This window comes from Nymphalis io, chromosome 18 (genome assembly GCF_905147045.1).
Source record: "Nymphalis io chromosome 18, ilAglIoxx1.1, whole genome shotgun sequence".
NCBI classification, from domain to species: Eukaryota; Metazoa; Arthropoda; class Insecta; order Lepidoptera; family Nymphalidae; genus Nymphalis; species Nymphalis io.
The window spans coordinates 11,015,914-11,039,486 of NC_065905.1; the positions used below are offsets into that span (position 1 = coordinate 11,015,914).

At 33.2% G+C, this 23,573-nt stretch overlaps 2 protein-coding genes across 3 annotated transcripts in view; one reads left to right on the forward strand and one right to left on the reverse strand.

Moving 5' to 3' along the window:
• LOC126775334 (unconventional myosin-XVIIIa) overlaps positions 1-23,573 on the reverse strand; it is a 240,144-nt gene that overhangs the window by 183,208 nt on the left and 33,363 nt on the right. The window contains exon 1 of one of the 2 annotated variants that reach the window (XM_050497183.1): positions 12,459-12,634. The exons of the other annotated variant lie outside the window; for it this stretch is intronic. The gene's annotated coding sequence lies outside the window, so the exon portion shown is untranslated. Of the gene's footprint in view, positions 1-12,458; positions 12,635-23,573 lie in introns of those variants that run through there. 2 annotated transcript variants of the gene reach the window in all.
• LOC126775353 (uncharacterized) lies at positions 14,991-16,745 on the forward strand. The gene is made up of 3 exons (XM_050497223.1): positions 14,991-15,257; positions 15,611-15,873; positions 16,021-16,745. Exons 1-3 carry the CDS (start codon positions 15,095-15,097, stop codon positions 16,474-16,476), a joined length of 882 nt encoding a protein of 293 aa, XP_050353180.1. The 5' UTR covers positions 14,991-15,094; the 3' UTR covers positions 16,477-16,745.

Here is a 23,573-nt window from a genome sequence, read left to right on the forward strand (position 1 = left end):
TCGATTTTAGATTTTTTGGGAATTGAAAAACTTGAGAGCAATTAATACCAAAATAAAAATCAAAACATTCATATACAACGTTTATTTGACACTGGTCTTAATAATGTCCTGATGAAAATATCGACAATTCCAACCTCGTGATTGTTTCGACTAAGCTAAAGTTAGACCGATTTACAATGATATTTAAGTGTTTTGCAAGCGACGGTCCCACCGCCACCAGTCTATCTACAGTTGGTACTAATCATTCGTGACTCGATTTTGACGTGCACTAATCTTCCGATATTATCCTGTCCACTGTTTCGAAATAACAAAGAACTTGATAACGCGTTTCATACATTCAGGTCCGGGTTTTGCCATTTCCGAACCGGTAGTAGAATTATGACTATGAAAAAAACAATGGTTTCTAAACGAATAAAAAATATTTCTTGATGGAACTTTGCTAAATTACACGTCTAAGAAGATGCATTTTGTGTTTGTATGTAATACCTGAACTGCTTTGGTCTATCGACTAAATTAACAGTATGTCGATACCAAGGTTGTGAGTTTAAACACCGAATCGGGCAAATAGTAGTTATTTATCTATATATAATATATATAATAGTAAGGATTTATCCGTTATCAAATTCTCTGTAGCAGCTCGGAATTCACAGTGTTTACATTCTGTTGGCTCGGAAAGCACGAGAAAGTGGTCCTGACGCCTTAACTGACTCCTCGCGTCGGACTACCGTTGCATTGAATTGTTCGTTATGCACTTGTACATTATAATATCTCGTGGGTATAACGATTTTTATTTGAGATTAAATATATTTAAACCTAAACCTAATAATAGGTGTCAGAAATGTGGTCATTACTCAAATTCTGGACACATTTTTGGTGCTGCTGAAAAGACCACCTGGTATGCAAAACATCATAATTATTACAGCTCATCATCAACTGTATTTCCTATCTTCAACTCTTTCACTATTGTTTTTAGACACTGTACAAGTAATTAGCATTTATTAGCCGTTATATTTAAATTGGTAGGCTTTTACACGTACGCACAGTGATTCACTAACCAATTGAAATAAGTTGTATAATAAGAATATAACTTTAATATTGTTTATTTTAGACCGCAGATTATATAATTCATTAATAGGCAATTGACTTGTGGTTACATATTTTAGGTCTCAATTTCATCTATAAGTTACTAGTATTATTATTATTAGCCCGCGACTTCCCCCACCTGCTGGAGGGAACCCTTTCACATCCTTAAGAAAAAAGTAACCTATGTGCGGTGCGTCCTTAGGTTCAAGCTTGCTTCATACGAAATTTTATCAAAAACAGTTAAGTGGTTTAGCCTTAAAACCGTAACATACAAAGTTACTATCGTATTTATAATGTTAGTATACATTTGAAAAAAAAACGTCTGTTTGTATTATGAAACTTTGTTAATTTTCACATTAGTATACAAATGCTTACCAATATTTCAACCTGTTTACTTTGCCTCGGATTGTGGGTAAACGGAACGGGTTTAAAATTTTGTAAACGCTTCATTACCTACGAATTTATATACATAATTGATTGAATTGTAACAGGTCGATGTTTGTATAATATTTTAAAATTTCCATTAAAAATATTGAAAGTCCAATTAGTTTTCCAGATGTTTTAATTATTTAGATGAATCTTTGTGTCCGTGTGCGTGGGAGTGCGTACACGTGGGCGTGCGCGTGCGTATGTATCCGAACTAATTCATAGGCACTTAATTGATTAGATTTGACCGAAATTATTGTTTTTATTTATTTTTTAATCAATTCAATTTACCTACGTCGAATACGAAGTTGATAGTGTTAATTTTTTTTATTAATATTGTTTTTTATTTTTTAACTAAAACTGTATGTTTCTGTCTTTTGATATTTTCAACATTTTTTTTATAGATTAGGAAGACGGACGGTAAGTGGTCACCAATGCCCACAGACATTGTAGGAAATGTCCAAAACCATCTCTTACATCACCAATGCGCCACCAACCTTGGGAACTAAGATGTTATGTCCCTTGTGCCTGTAATTACACTGGCTTACTCACCCTTCAAAGCTCTACCACCAGTATAAATTGTATAGGTTTATTAAGATCGCTCTATGATAATAAACTAATTGTAATAACTTTATTCCCAAAACTTGCATTATATTTTAAAATTTATTATTAATTTCAATAACTGTGGTTTTATGTCTGAAATATAGATATAAAAGGTTCGGTTCATATATCAGATATGAAATCCTATTTGAGATGAAATCAATTTAAAAACATGGTATTTTTTGTTTTCTGTTACTTTTGAAGTTATCTCATTTACTAAGTACATAAGAACAAGGTGACCTTCTCTTATAGTCATTTTGTAATGACTTTGATTAATGACTTGTCCAATAAGCCGACAGTTTGATCAATATTTTCATATATATATATGAGAATTAACACACTGAGAAATTATATAATATATTATAGTTGAAATATAATTTCAAATTTAAATGGTATATGTAATTTTGTATATATATATATATACAAAATTACATATACCATTTAAAGTTGAAATTTCTAAAAATAATTTCTCAGTGTGTTAATTTTCAACTTAATCGGAAATATAGTTTGGAGATCTCGAAATGAGTCAGTAAGTGGTATTTCGCTTATATATATAAATTAGGATATCCGAGTAGGTAATGAAACCATCCAGATAGTTTAGAATTTACTAATGAATAAAAGAAAAGTTCATTTAAATATAATAAAGCATTTATAATTAGTTAAATTCACAATGGCGTCTTCGTGATAGATACTTCTTCAGATATGGGAGACCAGGGGAATATTAAATTAAGTGTTAACGATTATATCTTCGTATTTTATACGATAACTTTGATCTTTCGGTCGTTTTGTTTATTATTTACAATGAAACTTCAAATGATGATGTTAAACGTGTATCCGGTGTCACACGATACGAGTTCTTTAGAACTGATTTAATAGGAAAAATATTTGACAAACCCTCCTGTTATGCACGTCCGCGGCGCTACTCGTGTTTTATACATGGAAATTCTGCTACATGTGTATTCTACCAACCCGCACTGGAGCAGCGTGGTGGAATAAGCTCCAAACCTTCTCCTCAAAAAGAGAGGAGAGGAGGCTTTTAGCCCAGCAGTGGGACATTCACAGGCTATTACGGTAATCAAAAAAATATTTATTGTAAATTTTTAATCTTACTAATATTACAAACGCGAATGTTTGTAAGGATGTGTACATGGATCTTTGTGAATCTTCCACGTAAACACTGCTGACGCAGAAGCTAGTATAATTATTATGTATCTACTAAGGTAATGTAAATGGTAAAATAAATAAGTGATTCGTTTTTTGTTATTTAGGTAAAAAATTAAATATATAGTATTCATTACACTACGATACCATCTCAAGTGGGTTCTATACCATATGTGTAATGGATCCATACTAACGAATCTACGAGGCCATAAACAAAGAACAAAACATTTTCGCGTTAGATAGTCCATTACGATGGGACGGGGTAGCCGCGAGGAACAGCTAGTATAAAATAAGGAACTAAATTATTCACAAAGATCGTAGGTAAACTGTTTCATTGTTAGTCTTATACTTGGCGTAAAACCCAAAACGCAAAACGATTTCCTTAATCGATGTAATTCTCGGTACTCATGCCTTTTTTTAACCGACACCAAAGAGGAGGAGCCTATCAAATCAAAAGGCTTGTTCGTTTTTTAACTCATCGTATGATTTCTTCGCCGATTTCGAATCTACTTCGACGATTTTTTTTATTACAACGTTAAACTTTGATGGTGGTTTGAAGGTAACCATTTACATTTTGGGTTCCCTTTATTGTGCCCGCACAAAGAGTGCGTGAAAGAATTTCTTAAAAACAAAAAAAAAACGGTGCGATTTTAAAAACAATGTAAATTCTTAGAAGTGCTATTATTTCGCTTTGTTCACTCGTCACGTAAGTAACACGGATTAATTCACGAAACGACCAAACAAATCACGTCGTGTCGTATCGTAGTCGTCACGTCACGATATAAATATCTTTAAAAACAAACAAACGCGACTCAATTAACGAGTCAAGCAGGGAGTCATAATAAATAACTTGTCGACGCGATTTATACGGCACGATATCACTTTGTAGGATACTCGGAAACGAGTGTCCGTATGTTGTAAATCATTCTTATTAGATTCTTCCTCTAGGGCGGACGTTTGTTATGAAATTGTCCAAACGTTTGATAAAATCGATTTTTTTATTTAAATGTATGTTTATAGCTCGTATTTGTTCTTATTATACAATAAAAACGACCGTTTATTAATCATACCGTGACACGAACAAGAATTTTGAACTATAGTTAAAAAAAATGGTGTGAGTGCCAAGGCGCTGACGCTCGAAATCTTACGCTTAGGTCATCTTACGCCCGGAATCTTACGCTTACTCGTCTGACGCTCGAAATCTTAGTTAGCCCCTGTATCGAGCGCCAAGATATTTACACAGCAAATTTATATTCGCCATGTTACATTCAATACTTACATTATTTTAAGATACATTTTTTTATTTCAACTTTCCTACCCATTGCCATTCTGCTTAGGTACATCTGGGTAGTGGCCACACCCGTTCATAGAAATGATGTCCCTTGATGTAAGAAGTTATATCCCTAGTGCCTGTCAGTAGCATAAGCTCAATCAACCTTCGAACCAGAACACTATAATACTTCTTAGTATTGCTGTTTATCGGTAGAATTTATGTTGAGCGAGTGGTACCTAAACAGACCTAAGGCCTGTGACCTAATTTAAACAACAATCACCTTCGCATATTCACCAATCTCAGTTCTCACACGGAACATTCGCGAAAAACATTCGCGAAACGATCTCACACATAATAGCCACTAAAAAAACAATTGAATCGCACGTTTCTAAACATAAAATATAATTGTATATAACAGTAACAGCCTGTGAATGTCCCACTGCTGGGCTAAGGCCTCCTCTCCCTTTTTGAAGAGAAGGTTTGAAGGTTTTAATTCATCTAGTGCTTAACGCTCAAGGAAAACATCGTGAGGAAACCTACATGTGTCCAATTTCACTGAAATTCTGCCACGTGTATTCCACCAACCCGCATTGGAGCCTGGTGGAATATGCTCCAAACCGTCACCATCTGTATATAACATAAACCAATAACATCTACTTACTAACACTGTCATAAAACTGAACTACGAAAGAAATGCAGTCAATACAATATCAACTTGCATGCACTCAACGTATAACGAGCATCGAAGTGTTTTAATACCGAATGAAATGGATGTTGCTGATAGCTAGATAGATTTAAAGTTAATGGATAAAAAGGGTAATATCTGTAATCACGTTTCGTATAAACATTTACAGATGGGCAAATGTGCTAGCAACACAATATCAAAAATATCCTTTATTATTATAAAATTAATATATATTAATAAATCAAATTGAAAGCACCAGTTTTCTATTTAGGTGATCAGTATAAACTCAGAAAGAATCATATGCAATGTAATGTATATATCTTAAATCGAAATCAACAAATACTTAATTATGTTTTAACAGAAGCTGTATATTAATTTATTTTAATATATAATCTCTGGTGGAATAAGTAACTGGTGGTAGGGCTTTGTGCAAGCTCGTCTGGGTAGGTACCACCCACTCATCAGACCTATATTCTACCGCAAAACAGCAATACTTGATATTGTTGTGTTCCGGTTTGAAGGGTGAGTGAGCCAGTGTAATTACAGGCACAAGGGACATAAAATCTTAATTCCCAAGGTTGGTGGCGCATTGGCTATAAGCGATGGTTGACATTTCTTACAATGCCAATGTCTAAGGGCGTTTGGTGACCACTTACCATCAGGTGGCCCATATGCTCGTCCACCTTCCTATTCTATAAAAAAAAAAAAAAAATAGTTGATATTACCTATTAAGAAGGATTCGTACAAAGCTTCTCTAACTAGATTTAGACACACCCTGATATGCATGTTTATTTTTGCACACGATATTCAATCTGACAGTTAAGACCGATGTAAAATTAAAAAAAAAAACAAGAAAATAAATAAATTGACGAATGAAAACGTCGTAAAGAGCATGTATCGGATGAAACAAGTACAAGCGCCACAAGTACTGTCACTACGTACCAACAAGTATTGCAATACCCTTGGTGTAAAAACCAAGAGCTTATCTTTAAATGGAGATGTCCCAGCACAGCAGTGATACACTTACAGACTGACTGAGCTCACTTTTGTTTTTATAAATCATAGATAATTTTCTTGTTGCCGTTCTATCAAAATCATTTAAATTGAAACACAATAATATCCGTGTTTCTCAAACTGAATGAATGAATGGTAATGATTTTTAATTCGTTTAAAAAAACAAATATTTAAATCAAATCTATAACGATGGTATATATTTACATAAATTAAATATATAATGTGATATTTAATAATATATAACTCGAAGACCAATTAACTATAATAACAATCGTCAAAATGACACTTAGAATTTAAATCGCTCATTTTGTATTCAATACATGCTAATATATGTGACAGCTGTTCAAGTTCGCATACAATATGTTTTCAGATATATTCGGTGCACCTACATATGTATTGAATGTTTCATTAGCTATATGTGTCGAATGCATCGTGCTGTACAATTATAAAACTTTGTATGTTGGAAAGCCTATTCTCTTTTCTTTCATTATTAACTAGTCTCCGCCCGTGACTTCACCCGAGTGTGTGGTGTGAGGTGTTAAGTATAAATGTATATTAATGTATATTAAGTCGTGAAAGCGTACCAAACAAACTCACTTTCGCATTTATAATATTAGTTAGAATTTTAAGGCAGACGAGCAAAAGTGCCAACTTTATTTTATTCATGTCACCATAAGGTTATATATGGTGACAACTTACGTTATCACCCTCGCCCTTGGATACGGTTCTCGAAGAAGTATAAACCAATCATTATGGTGTCAATGCGCTTCCTACCATAGGATCTATGATGAATATCCTCAGTGCATCTGACTCACTGACTGACTCACTCAAACTAAAACAAAGCAATACAAAGTATTGATATTTGGCGGAAGACTGATTGAAATGTGGGTGGTATCCACCCAGACGAGCCTGCACACATTCTTTTTACAATACTCAAATAGTTGGCTTGTCTCCCTAAAAAATTATCAGGAGATGTTCATCATTATCGTTTTAAGTTTAAAATAATGAAAACACAAGAGATATATTCTAGAATGATAAAATATGATAATAAATATAATATTTTAGAAAGGATAACAAAATCATACGTACATTGTACAATCAATATGTACATTTCTCAGAAACAATAGTCGCAGGTTAAGCGCGACATATAAATGGGGACAATTAGTATTCCAACTAGTCACGGGTTCGTGATGCAACGCACAATATGCAAACACCTCCACGAGACGCGGATAATAGTTCACGGTGATACGAGCGATTTACATCATAACCGATCCACTTCGTGCTCAACTACACTGTACATTATAATAAAACAATACCGAGAAAATAGATTATGTTACAAGATGAAATTAGCTAAGCAAGTTTCGATGATCGCACATTTTATTTCGAGACGGTTTGGAGTTTACACCGCCACGCTGCTTCAATGCCGGTTTGTGAAGACACATTTGACAAAATACACATGCAGGATTCCTTACAATATTTTCCTTCACCGCGAAACACAAAATTAATTATAAACACAAATTAACACAAATGACAACTCAGTGATACTGCCCGGGTTTACACAATATTAGGTTTAGATCAGCCCCCCGATTTATGCCTAGGCCTACGAGGCACCAGCCTAGGGACCTCACCCAGCATAAAATAATATTTTACTTTAATCGCTTCGGAATGGGTGGCCTTAAAAGTCAAAGTGCCTAGGGGTCTTGGATTTTTAAGCCCGAGCCTGGTTTAGATCCAAGTGTTTTTCAATTCAATTATTCATAAGTCAAAGGGGAACTCAGCATATATACCTCTTAATGCATATTTTATTCCTTAAAATGATTTCTGAACAGCATAATATGTATATAAATATAATCGTTGATCGATCTAAGTTCGTCGAGAGTTTAGAATTTTTAAATCATTAATACCTTATGTACACATATCAAATACGTAACTATTTATACGACCACACAAGTTTTTGTCTGTCCTGTGTTGGTTTTATTTATAAACTAAACTTCTTTCTTCTAATTATTCTTCTTTTTGTAATATCAATGTAATGTTCATCAACACTAAAATATATTTTATATTAATGTCAATATGATTAACAAATTAGGCGTAAAATACCAACTCATAAACACTTGTCTAATTTTTTTTTAATTATTTTCGTTTGAAATTTTACGATCACTTAATTGCTTATTAAAACGTTTTAATGTTTTAAGATAACGCGAAATTAGCTCTTTTATCCACAATTACATAAGAAACTTTAAAAATAATTATCTATTTCGATATTCATGTTAAAACATCGTTACTGCCGCTAATTCTATGTAATAATTTGTTATAAACTTGAAATATAAGATATATCTTTAAAAATCTCATTGCTGGACCAATACGTCCTCCTTTTTAAGGAAGGTTTAGAAGTTAATCCACGAGGATGGTTAGTTGAAATTACGTTTCTAATTAAATTGATTATTTTAAATTATCAAGTTTAAATAAAGGCACTTAAAGATAACACGATATAAACCAAACCAATATCAAGGTAATTCAGTTAATAGCCGGAAGTACGTGTGTCTCGAATATACATTTTTTATCAATCAAATTAACACATAGAGTGATAGAAAGTGAAAACAAACGATCTCATCTCCCACTCACGTTGACGGTACCTAAATTACTCGATTCACGGTTATTTCATTAATGCAACGCGATGTTACACTCCACTGTCGCCGGACACGACTTCACTTATATATATGTATTTACGAATTAGACAAGCTATTTGCAAACTTTTCATTTAATAATACATCTCACGTAAGTTTTTTTTTTATCTGTACAGTAACAGCCTATGAATGACCCACTTGTGGATTAATTGTTTTTTTCATTGATGATTGACAAGTAGCACGATGATAATAAGTCATTCATCAGTTATTCTACAGCTGAAGAGCAATACTTAATGCTGTTGTGTTTCGGTTTGAAGGGTGAGTGAACCAGTGTAACCACAGGCGCAAGGGAGATAACACCTTAGTTCCCAAGGTTGGTGGCACATTGACGATGTAAGGATTGGTTAATATTTATTACATCACCAATGTCTAAGTGCCACCAACCAAACAATTTTATAAAAAAAGTTAAGTTCCCTAAATTGCCCATTTTTTTTAACACTGGAAAAACGTATTACGCGTTTCCTCCACGGAACAGTGGGGGGTATGTGAGGCTCCCGGTGAGCCGAGTTTCCAAGGCGCCGAGTGCGCCCCGAACATCGGAATACCCACTAAAAAACCAGCGGTACCCTTTCCGTCTAAGGGTCCGTTCACACAGACCGGCTCGGAGAGCATCGGCCTGCTTTTTTCTTTTCACACAGACCGGGTCGTATACGCTTGGAATTGGCCGGAGCGGAGCCGCCAACTATTTCACATCGACCATTCGACAGGCTGCGCAAGCGAGAAAGAGCACGCAAGCGGAGCCGGTCGGCTCCTTTTATTACTTCACACGAAGCGCGTTCAGGCATTTTTAATGACAAAAAAGGTGCAAATGCAAAAATAAACTTTACTACAATCACTCAAAACACTGTTTCCAACGTGATAAAAATCTGCTCTCCTCTCCGAGCCGGTCTGTGTGAACGGACCCTTAATGTGGAGCGCCACGGGATCGCTTTCGCGTGCTACCGTGACGTCCCTAAGTGCCATTCGTTTACCCAGCAGTGGGACATTTATTGGCAAGTTACTCTCGAATGTCGGGCTTCCAACTCGAAGTTCGGGCTTTCGGTTTGAAAAGTAAGTGAGTCAGTGGAATGACAGACACAAAAAACATTACATCGTAGTCAAGGGTATTCCCTAAAACTTCTATTTACCAAGAGACCTTTATCTAGCAGTGAGACATTAAAAGCCTTTTACTTAATACAAACTTCAATATGCGTTATTTTTAATAATAATTTAAATAAAAATTAAAAATGAAACGTAACCAATATTAAAACAAAGATCGGTCACTTAAATAGAGAACAATCGTTAAATCAAACCGAACGCGTAACATTTAAATATTAATTATAGAAAGTAGTTACTTTTAACAGTACATTGTAATCGACAACAAATCAATAGCGGAGTCAGCTCAGTTAAAATAAGTTACGCACGCAATACAAGTCCGCGGAGGCGTGGGCGGCGCTCGAGTGCGGTGAAATTTTAAATAAACAACAAATCGACATCGTATCTCTAATATAAAACATTCAGCTACCTCTGACCTTTGACAATATTTACCGACTGAACTTTTATATACATAAATACATATGTGGTTTTTTTGGCTGTGTAATATTGTAACTTATAACGGCTTTAATAAAAAATGAATTTTACACAACACTTCGATTACGAATTCCAATCTAGAAAAGCACCACTAGTTATCATAATGTACTTAATTTATATTTATAATTCATTATAAGGAAACTTGTATCCACCACCCCCCCATTGTAACAGCGCGATGGAATAATCTCCATGCTTTCTCTATACACTATACATACGAACACAACAACACACATACATCTATGTATTTCATGACTGTCACATCAACTCTGTAAACCCCAAAATTAATCGTTAACATACCATAGACTAGGTAATCGAAACATACATTTAGTCAAAAAAATCTTTTACGAGAACTTTGAAATAGAATTTTTTGAATATCTGATTTAATTTTTCAATATCTGATTAATCTTTGTTCCTTACTAAAAACATACAAATTTAAATATTGAACACGAAGCAGACAAAATTAAAAACGGAATGCAGGACACTCGATAATTCCATCATTAATGCAGCGCGTTCATCCAGACACGTCACATTTGCCTACCGTTCATTAGAGATGGGCAAGTTTGACTGTCGAGGAAAAAATCGATAAGAAGTCGTATGAAGTCAAACCACATTTAATGACGTATAACTTTATATAATATCTTTGGGCGCGATTGCAGGAACCTTTCAATGACATACGCTTTAATCTTCATTTATGTACATAGTTATAGCATATTTATGAAAGTATAAAATAACTTATAATATTAGTTATATATATATTGTAAAATAAATCACTTGACATGTAATCAATTTTAATTATACCATTATTATACTTGATCGAATATATGCAGTAGAAGTATAATATAAGTATATCTTTATGTTGAACGTTCCCGATATACTTATATCAATGTATACTAACGATAATATTATAAATGCCGAAGTTACTATGTATATATATAAAATTTGGAACGAATGCCTGAACCCTAAGGAAGAACATAGGCTACTTATTTAAATCTAACACCAAAACGCGAGAAAAGACGCGGGCGAATTATAACTAATTGCATATATTTTATTAACGTTGTAACCACGATTATAAATTTCGATCAAGTGACTAAGAGACTGCTGAAGTTAAAATATATAAACGTACTGAATACATTAAGATCTTTGCACTTATTCTTATATCGCATTTTCTCATTATAAAAAAGTTGACAATTTTCGATCGTTACTAGAAATTTTAAAATTCGAATGAAATTCGACACTCGAACTCTGTTCGAATTTTAAAATCGTAAATCGATCAATCCGCAAATCGACTTGCACCGGAACACGAGGCGTCCCATCTCTACCCCACAAGCGATACTAAAATAGTCACAAGTCGCGGCGGATAAATTCAGTGCCTTATATAGAAACAAAGTTACGTCCTGAACATTCTAACATTGAATGTTCGAATGGATTAATTGGCTTTTGTTTGTTTGTTACGTGAAAATACCGCGCCCGAAACTTCTTGACATTTACATAGACCGATAACTTATCATGTTTGATTTACGTAATATTTCAATGCTCATTAATTTAAAGTCATAATTTCGGTATATTTAAAAAAAAAGCTATGACTTAAAAAATATAATTCTTTATATAAATATAGTCTATATTTATATAAATTAAATAGATAAATATTATAACATTAACTTTATCAAATTACCTTACCATATTAATACAAAGGGAATAAAATAATATATATAATAGTGCAAAATCTATTTTACACGATCTCTCGACTAAATTGACGCTAATAAATATAATGCTATCTCTTTTACGTGTATAGGTTTGATAGGGATAATAAATCCTTTAGTCCTTTCAAATAGCTTGAAAGATTCTGTGAAACGAAATCAATATCATTGTTCCATTTGTTTAAATGGCCTAAATAAATAATATAACCAATGTCTAAATATCGCTATTTTAAGCCCTTATAAATTAAAACCCATTAACTAACATATGAATGTGAAAATTGTTTTCACGTCGATTTGCACCAAAATTCCAAATAATATACACAAAACTTTTAAAACACTTCACGAGCACTTTGTTCGAATTTCGATTCGAAGAAGTTGATATTCTTAATTCGTTGTAGCGCGGGAACGATATAGACGTACGCGTGCGCGTGCGCATAGAACGCGGTACGACTTTGAACTGCACAGTTTTGTGTTAACTACGTCTGATATTTTATTCTGTTTTCGTTTGATCTAAGATTTATTAAGTATCCAGAACTATACAACTGTACATCCTTATGTATTTATTAAATACAAATCTATTTACAATAATAAAATAAATCAATCGATTGATTCGTTATTTGAAAAATCCTATAAATAATACGAGAATACAAAAAAAAAACCTATTAAAAAACTAAAATTGCACAAAGATTTCAGCTAAGCAATATTTTAACGTAATTTTTTTTAATAACATAATCTATGTAAGTATAATATTTGATTACAGAATACAGTTAGTTAAACGGCCGGCATTCACTTTATAGTTGCTTTGCAAATACATAAATATATCAAGAAGTCAAACTGCTTGTAAAATAATGGTGGTCAATTTGAAACAATTGTAGTAGCGACGGTAACGCCGATTAATCTGTCAGCTCTCATGTCTGTACAGCCGATATAAATTGCTTTGTCGATTTAGAATTTGCGCTTGAGAATACTGTTAATTCTAAGCAAATATTTCTATTGCCGGTTTATAAACATATAAATGCTTATATATGTATAAAATTAATTTTAATCTGTGATTATTTGAATAACATTTATAATTTACAGAATTAATTGTGACAATATATATTTAGTATAATACTAAATATGTATTGCATATATACTAATATTACAAATACCAAAGTAATACTTTATGTATGTTACGCTTTCACGGCTAAGCTGAACCGATTTTCATGAAATTTTGTATGAATCATGCTTGAACCCCAAGGAAGGATATGGACTACTTTTTATTCCTAACACCTATTCAAACTACATAAATGTAAACTCTCATCGTGACAAAAGAGGTTTTGTTTAAAATAAGATTGTCATCTAAACTACTCGAAGTATTAAAAATGTAACCCGAGACCCGTATCCGGCAACAACTGAAAATCCGAGGAATGTTTCAACATTACTACAAAAACTAATATCCTTTATAAGCACCAGTAGCTTTGTTTCTGATTGAGCACTGATATTATGCTATATTTTTTTATTACATATAAGTAATTATAATAAAAAATAATTTTAAAAAAGGAAATCGATCTATATATTTCATAATTAGAAAATAATTTAACAAAACTTATCAACATTTTATAAAGATAATACTTGAATTGATTGTATAATTATATTTTTAATTTTCACTGGTAGTAGAGCTTTGTGCAAGCTCGCCTGGGTAGGTACCACCCACTCATCAGATATGCTACCGCAAAATAGCAGTACTTGGTATTGTTGTGTTCCGGTTTGAAGGGTGAGTGAGCCAGTGTAATTACAGGCACAAGGGACATAACATATTAGTTTCCAAGGTTGGCGGCGCATTGGTGTTGTAAGCGACGGTTAACATTTCTTACAATGCCAATGTATATGGGCGTTGGTGACCACTTACCATCAGGTGGTCCATAAACTCGTCCGCATTCCTATTCTATAATTTAAAAAGGCAGACAAACAATGGCCTATTTGCGAATATCAAAACACTTCTTAAACCCAAAATGCGACAACAACAGTCTCGAGTCAGTTCTGCCTAATATAAATATTAAAGATAATTATGGGGGGGTTACCACGGAAACTACACATCTACTACCACTTTAAATTGAATGCTGCGTAAACTTAAAGACGACATTGGAATAACATATATATATTATTCGGTAATCCAACAGATTGTATATAAAATGATTATATTGTATTTTTAAATAGATACAAATAATGTCATTTCATTTAAATAAGACTATCTGAAATCTATAAGCAATATTGAAAAAACTATACATAAGCAAGAAGTACAGTTTAAAGCTGATTGTTCTTATAAATCTTAAACTCTATAGTCAAAGATAAATACAGCATGCAGCCAAACAAGGAATAATAATCATTAAGGTTTAAAAGTTTATTTCATCTGTAAAAACTGCCTTTGATCTTCAAAGAGATTCTGATCTTTTCGTTAGTTCAAAATACATCTTACTTTTTGTTCTATAAAATAATGTTTAAATTATAAGTTATTATAAAGTAATTCTAGTTAAATGATAATACTTATGTTATTTCTGCGACCGTTAAAAAAGATCTTAATTTAAAAATCGGATGTAGCGACATCTGGCGTCTAGTAGTGTTACTACATTGAGAAAAGACAGACATGCGAGTAAATTGTTACTCCCGTTAATTGCTAGATGGCAGTATTACCGTAAGGTTACTGATATTGTAGATGGCCTTAGTATCGCAAGCATTTATTGCGTCAATATGACTATCAACCAATCAGAAGATCAAACTCTAAAACGTAAGAAACCATAGCAATAACCTGGCGTATTTTATGACGTCGTGCTGCGCAGCGCGACTATTTTCGTTCGTGATAGGCAGTCGACATTTTGTTTTGATTTTGTGACGCAAGCTATAATTGAAACTATTGAAAATGCCACTAAACGCTGCAGGGTGGACAACCGAAGAGGACGAAAAACTTATCGAATTAGTGCAACCACATGGACATTTGTATTGTTGGCTAGATCCATCAAGGAAGAATATCTTAATACGAGAAAGAACCTGGCAAGAAATAGCGAAAGAATTATTTAAACCAGGTAAGGATCGAGCTTGTGTATTGGTTAACATTGTGCTGCACAACGCTACTGCAGACATTTAGAATCAGACACAAAACAGGAAATGGCCCTACGTGTGACAGTATGATTATATTGATGTGAATCTTAAAAATAGATTATTATTCTGTAAATAAAAACTGTGCGTTTATAGATATTAAAATAAAACACCTGTCAAATCATGAAATATGTACATAACATAATTTCTAATAAAATTTAGAAATCAGCTGATATGTTTTGTGACAAAATTACTGCGAACTAGGATTTTTTCAGTGCATTTAATTGTTACACAATGTTTTAAAAAGAAAAATAAAAGTCACTTCTATTCTCAATTCCAGTTGAAGAATGTAGGAAAAGATGGCGAGGTCTTCGAGATGGGTACACAAGAAACAAAAGGATGGGTGCCATACATAAATCCAAGGTGCCGATATTTGAAAAACTGCAATTTCTGGACAGCATGCCTTTGGACGCTATACCACTAGAGGTGGATTGTACTGAACAGGACAAAAATGACATACTGGAGGCGGATGATCAAATACATGAAGAACAGGTTATCACCGAACAGAATAATGTTATAACTGATAACCAGGAGTACTATGAAGTATGTAAACACATGTTTCAATTCTATAGAATTATTTTATAGAATAAACAATAATTTTCTATTAATTTTTTATGTTGGATATAAATATTGTAAGCCATTTATTGCAGTAAAAAATTCTTATCTAAAAGTGAAATGTTAAAATTGCAGATTACTCTCGTTGATGGACCGCACCAAGAGACTGATTTGAAACCACAAATAATAAAAATTGTGCCAAAGAAAATTAAACTCGAAAGCAGTCAATTAGAAGAGGCTCCGCCTAAAAAAGTTGGCAGAAAGAATGCGGGGAGAAAAAAATCTGTTCCACTGCCAAGAAATATACCTCCTATAAAGATATTACCTAAACCTATTGTAATGAACGAGCCTAGAATTATAAAATGCATAGACGATACAAAAACTTCAGAGCAGAGATCACAAGTCATAGACAAGTTAATCGAAAAAGTATTAAAAGAAAACACTAATGAGATTGATGTATTCTTCCGGAGTATGGCCGCTAGCGTTAAGAAATTACAACCTAATTTAATTCCTAAAGTAAAGATGGAAGTATGCAATGTAATTGCTAAATACGAAATGCAAAGCTTTGATAAGAACATTCAAAATCTTTGAATTCTTATATCGATACATTATTTTAAATAATAAAATTTTGTCATTTAGTTATTATGTGATATGTTTATCATACAAAGTATGTAAATATAATAGATTATCGATTATATCTCTAATTATAATTAATATTCTTTATCGATTAAAATATCAACCAAAGATAAAAGAAAATATTACACACTGCCATCTTAAAAGCTAAATGAATTATTTACCATATAACAAGAATATTATACATTTTCAAATGTTTCTCTGCCTAATATTGTTTTATAACAAATTACAAATACTAATATTGCTATTTTAAATTTAATGATAAAAATTACATACAATATAACCATTGTTGACTTTTGTTTTTTTTTTTTTTAATATTGGTGCAACCAAATTGTTTTTAATTACTCATTCTAAATAATTAGAACATAAATATTATTCAGCCTTAAACTGTTGATAAATAAATAGATTACTGAAAAATGTGTATCATAATATTTTTTTTTTATTTAAATTAAATCAAATTTTCTAAGTTTAAAAGTTAAATTAAAAAAGAAAGTTTACAATAAAATTGTACCTAATATTATTTTAAATCAAATTGCTATTTATTACAGTTGTTACTAGCATACTTAAATGTTATGAAATACGAAAGGAGATTGTAATAAAAAAGTTTTTCTTAAAAAAAAAAAACAGTCAAACTGAAAACATTTTTGTACTCTTAAAATCAGTTTTGACGATTTAGTTGTTTTATAACCACAATGTAGCATTTACTGTAAATGTTAAAGCCATGATTCATAAAACAAGGAAGGAAGATGAAATGTATTTAATATATTATATCATAAGGCTGGTCAGAAAATAGATGTTTTTGTAACAGTATTAGATGTCGTTTAAAAGTCCGATTCCAATTGCAATAATAATAGAATATTTTTATGAGTAAACTAACGCATATTATAAAAAATTTGAAATGTGTGTATGAACCGGCCGGTGGTCTATAGCCTATTCCAATCGAAGGAGCAGATATAATCGGACCTTAGCTTTGCATATTCTGTGCAATTTGCAATATTATACACTACAAAAAAATCTCGTTTAATATATATTTATTTATAATACAACACTATTCCACTCGAATACATATATTTATTATAATTTAACTTGCGGTAACAACTTCGCTAACATTCAAAACGTCAATTTTTACAATTCAAAATGAACATAGATAATTTAAGATGTCGACCAATGATATCGCGTCAATTCAATAGGCTTTATATACAAAGTCAATACAGATAAAAAATTAACTAAAGTATAGTCCAAAGACTAAAGTAAAGAACTTGTATAGAAAATAAAAATTTATCGTGGCCTTGGGGGAGCAAACGTCAATACTAATTAAGATTCCGTTGGTCACCCCTCAGGAATGAACTTGCTATATTACAGGGCACATTGTATGTGACCCGACTTCATGGGGACGATACATCTTAATTTCGAATTACAATGAAACTAGAACTATTATTAAACAAAATTTATGAATCTTTGTGTTTTCTTTTATATAAAATTGTATGTGGTCGAGCATCGGCCATTGTTTTTTTAAAGCAATTCTATAAGAACACTTAATATTTAAACGATTCGATAGAAATCACGAATTATATTAAACCAATTGTAACAAACAGGGCAATTTAACTTAAATCTGATTTACTTGCCAATTCTTTACGATAGAATCTTAATTTTGACTTTAATCTTAAAAATCAAGTATTTAAAAGTATAAATCGCTGCTTGTATAGTGATTCTATTTAAAAAAAAAAAAGAAAATATTCTGTAATGGCGTCCACTTAATCATATGGTCAAGCAACGTAATGGATATAAAAATGTATGAAATTTGAAATGTTACAAACAAGATGGCGTATTTGGCGAAAAATTACCTTCCTGACGTAAATACATACACCGAAATAGAATAGGGATGTTCAAAATGGAGGCGTGGCGTCTAGACAGCCTATCAGCTACCACGTATGCTTCGATGCCCGATTGCCTGCAATTTACCTTGGCAAGGCATTGGACGACCTTCGGATCTTTAATTTGAAACTGTTTTCGTTATTTCTATTCGAATATATTTGTGTAGTTTGATTTTACTCTTATTAAGATTTTGAGAGAAAAAAAATTGTGTTCGCTCTGCGCTATTCTTTTACTAAGATATTACTAAGATACATATAACGATTGTTTCTTACTTCTAAGCACTACGCAGTAATTACTCGTAATCAAAAATGGATAATAATTTAAGTATTTCATATAGCTATATGACACTTTCGTGACAAAGTCATTCGGCGATGTATTTACACAAACGAAGCAGACGTTGACGAGTTATTCAAACAATCAGTAGCATAATAATAATAACCCGTTGAGTTATGCAGTAAGAATTTACTAAAAACTCAACGCAGAACATAATCGTGAAATGTCATAAAGTGTTTTTTTTTTATAGAATAGGAAGGCGGACGAGCATATGGGCCACCTGATGGTAAGTGGTCACCAACGCCCATAGACATTGGCATTGTTAAGATATGTTAACTATCGCTTACATCACCAAAGCGCCACCAACCTTGGGAACTATGATGTTATATCCCTTGTGCCAGTAAATACACTGGCTTACTCACCCTTCAAACCGGAACACAACAATACCAAGTACTGCTGTTTTGCGGTAGAATATCCGATGCTACCCAGACGAGCTTGCACAAAGCCCTACCACCAGTAAAATATACGACATTTACTTTAATTCTACATTTGAAGAAAACACGGACCACATTAATAGCGTATCACCGTAAGTCCGGTTACCAACATTATCACCAGTTAGGTACATAATGAATTTTTAAAGAGTAGCACTGCCATCCGAAATTCTACTAGTCGGTTATTTCACTATATATATGAAGTTAATAATTATCAATCAATCAATCAATCAACAGCCAATCGTTGTCCACTGCTGAACATAGGCCGCTCCCAAGGTGCGCCAAAGCTCCCTGTCCTCCGCCTTCCGCATCCAGTTGGTGCCCGCCACCTTCTTAAGGTCGTCGGTCCACCTGGCTGGAGGGCGCCCTACGCTGCGCTTGCCGATTCGCGGTCTCCACTCTAGGACTCGTCTGCTCCAACGGCCATCGGTCCTACGACATACGTGACCAGCCCACTGCCACTTCAGCCTGCTAATTTTGCAAGCTATGTCGGTGACTCCGGTTCTGTTCAAAGATAATCCGAGCATAGCTCGCTCCATAGCACGCTGAGCGACTATAGCAGAACATTAATAGCGTTAGGTACACTACTCATATTAGGTACCCTGTACCATCGGTACAGGTCCTTTTCCGCATCGCTGAAAATTGCGAAAACCGCACATTGCGTATGCAAAGTTTCATGACAATCGGTTGAGTATTTCCGACGTGAAAGCGTGACAAATAAGCAAATTAGCTACTCACTTTCGCATTTATCTTAGTTAGAATATTCATATACCTAAATAAATATTGTTCATCCGAGTAAATACAATAAATAATATTAGCCATTTCAAAGTAAAAAATAAGAAGAATCTAACGGCTCGGCCGCATTGCTTTGGCAAATTAACCGGTTTAATTTAAATGAAGTTTTTTTTTCAGACATCGCAAAACTGTACTCAACTATTTTAGAAGTTGCTCCGTCATAGTTACGACTAAATATTAAAAAGAAATACTGAATTCGTCAAACTAACATTATTTCAAAAAGCTAGTTTTTTGCTTTCACTAAGTATATAGAAAATATAAAAAAAAAATTAATAAAGCACGTTTGAACCTTTATAATTTGATTGATGAAATGAAATTTTATAAGATAAAAAATGTAAAGCTTCCACAAACCACCAATCCGGAATGTAGAATCTAGTTACTCTTTTTCATGAAATAAAAAATTACATGAAATAATCATACACAACTAAATTTACTTAATCTGTATAAAAATTCAACGATCACCAAGCACTTTAATCGTCTTCGTATATAATCTTGTACACGATTATTATTGAAACAATTTTAACATAAGTTTTAAAATTATTTATTTATGATATTTCACTACGCCATATACCCCCATATAAACTAAGAATTGCTTCAAAAGAAACCCTGAAGAATAGCGCCTTGAAACCGACTTTCCTTTAATGTCCGGACTGAACAATCAATTAGCGACTTTAATGAATGAGTGCATTGGTTTAAAATAGCCTGAACTCGACTCGGTTGTATCGCAGGTTGTGTGTAAGGCTTAAGATTCACAATACACGAGGGTATTAAGTGTTCCAACCCTACCGAACAGCGGGATTGAATAGAACCTTACGCGTGCAGAATTTCTAGTGTCGTAGTTAACAAGGCACTCCGTTTTGAAATAGAGAATTGTGTCGGGATACGTGTAAAGAATACAAATATATTGCGGTAACTTTATTTAGGCATATTTATATATGAAATATGCCAAACGTTTATCTGTCTCGTAACTAGCTTACTAATCCCTGTGGTCCTGAGTTTAAGCCCTACGCTGATAACCAGCTATTGGACTTTTCTAAGTTAACAGTGTTCTGAATCCTATGCCTAAACTATCGATGTCGCAAATACTTGTGAACTACTATATGCCATTGTTGACCAAGTCGATTAGAAGGTCATCATCACAATCCATCATACATCTGAATGTCATTAAATATTTCATCCACTCAATAAGCACTCGGGTATTAGAAATGAAGGACACATGTCTTAATCACGCACAATATAATATTTGCGTAAATAACTAACTATTAAAATAAATTATTGCTTTCAACAAAACAAAAGATATGTACATATAATGACATACTACTATGATACCCTAGAAATAAAGTTTCACAATGTTATCTAAGATTAACGCTTCGCATTGCTTCATCATAAAGCAAATATTATATCCTTACACAAGACATTAAATAATATCTAATAATAAAACTGAGTAATATTTTCATTTCACATATAATTATATTATTTATAAAGATTTAAGAGAAACTAATTTTAATTTGGATATTGAAAGCTTATTTCTATCCACAAACACCGGTAGCGCAGTGGGAAAATATCTATACTTACAAATGAGGAGACTTTTTTGTAATGCCTAACTAAAAAAAGGTAAGTCAATATGCAAAAAAAATTTTATAGACAGCAGCGTGTTTCGGAGATTTTAGTGTATCATATTCATTATATACGAACTAAAATATGTAAAAAGCGTGAACCTCACGTTCTCGTTATGACTATGGTTCAACTGTATCTTCGATTGGTTTTCTGTACCTGTAAAAGCCCGTAAAAGTCTCGCCGTTAATAGTCCGTAAATATCCCCCGGGCGAAGATTACGTCGTCCATTAAGGAGAAAGTTTGGCATTTATTCCAGCACACTACACTGCACTGTAATGTCCGGATTGGTATATATAATATACATTTGACTGAATTCAACGACGAATGCAAATTTTCTCACGATGATGTCCTTCACCATCGAGAACGAGATGAATTTAACATAAACTCAGCACTTGAAACATCACTCGACATTTTGTTTAAATCTGCGTCATTTATATTCACTAAAGGCAAAATAATACAAATCTTTGATACCAAATATATTGAAATAGTTAATTAATTTGATTAGGCAAAATTTTGTAAATTAATATCAAGAAAAGACCGATTTTTCAAAAATTTATTTACATACTTCATACTGAAATTCTGAAATTCTGCCCCACCAACCCGCACTGGAGCAGCGTGGTGGAATAAGCTCCAAACCTTCTCCTAAAAAAGGGAGAGGAGGCCTTAGCCCAGCAGTGGGACATTCACAGACTGTTACGATACATCATACTTTAATCAGTGATAAATTAACAAGAATTACAAAGACAAGACCTTACTTACAAAGACAATCAACTTGTTTCTAATTCACGCTCAACCAACTTAATTTCTTCTAATAAAAAAATGTCCAAGAGGACGTTCGATTATTTTCGGCTAGTCACATGTTAATTTAGAAAATAACCAGTGCTTGTAATCAATATGACAAAAGGTAAACAAGAATCTGATATTTAATCATATCGTCACACACGACGGCCTGAGAATAGATTAACTTACAGGGCGTGCGGTTACATTTCCAGTTATATGGGACAAATAATAGCTGATACTTGCTTCTTCGATCACTTTTATATTTTTATTTTATTTACTTTCAATAATTACATTATATAAGAGATATGGATAGCTGCCTCGTTCGTGTGGCTAAATTATAAGGCCAAAAACTCCAAGTTTCTGGATTCAACCGTCGGATTGGGCCAATAAAGTTATTGAGTTTGGAACCCTCGAAAGTTCCCAACCCTCAAAAAGCACGTAAAGCTGTTAGTCCTGCATCTGACCTCTTTTGACCATGTAGTATTTTCAGTCCCATCGAATTATGCGAGTGCATCTATGTTTGCGTACACATTTAGGCACTATAATGTTTCGCTGAGTTGGCCAATGTACTGAGAATGGCCACCATACCCGAAATCAATCAGAAACACATAACAATCATAATAACCGATAAATTCATAAGACGGTCATATATCTCGATATGCTTATAAGGATTAAGTTGTCGACTTTTTATTAAACATTTTTACAACTGATAATATGCAGTCCGGCCAGTTACTCGACCCAAAAAAAAACATAGTGCTCGTAATGCAACGGTATGCGGTGCACCGCTGTTACGAACATTATCGAACGGAAACTCGGATAGTTCTGCCATTCGCATTATACCGGTCAGCCGTGTTCTTGCGGTAGACGTCAAGCGACGCTATCCGCAATTGTTTTGACGTAATTGATGCAATGCGATAACCGATACTGGTCAGTTACAAAGTCGCTGAAGTTTTTAATAAACAAACAACTAAGAAACATAAACAAAAAATTGTGACTCCTATTAATGAGTATTTTGTAGAGGTTATGCTCCATTGATGGTTAGATACATAAATGTATATGTATGTAGCAGAATTCTAATAAGCACCTATACACTTCGTCACGACGGCTTGCTGTACCACTAATCTCAAGCTAATTAAGGAACACAAATTAAGCACATGAAAAAGATGACCGGATTTTTCGATTAAGAATTACGAAGAAGAAAGAAGATCACGATAACTCTCAGTA

Bases quoted from the DNA above. Each gene is read 5' to 3' on its own strand.
- LOC126775353 (XM_050497223.1), top strand. From the start codon at position 15,095: ATGCCACTAAACGCTGCAGGGTGGACAACCGAAGAGGACGAAAAACTT. The intron at 15,258-15,610 runs GTAAGGATCGAG...TCTCAATTCCAG, and splicing joins GAAAGAATTATTTAAACCAG to TTGAAGAATGTAGGAAAAGA. The intron at 15,874-16,020 runs GTATGTAAACAC...TTAAAATTGCAG, and splicing joins ATAACCAGGAGTACTATGAA to ATTACTCTCGTTGATGGACC.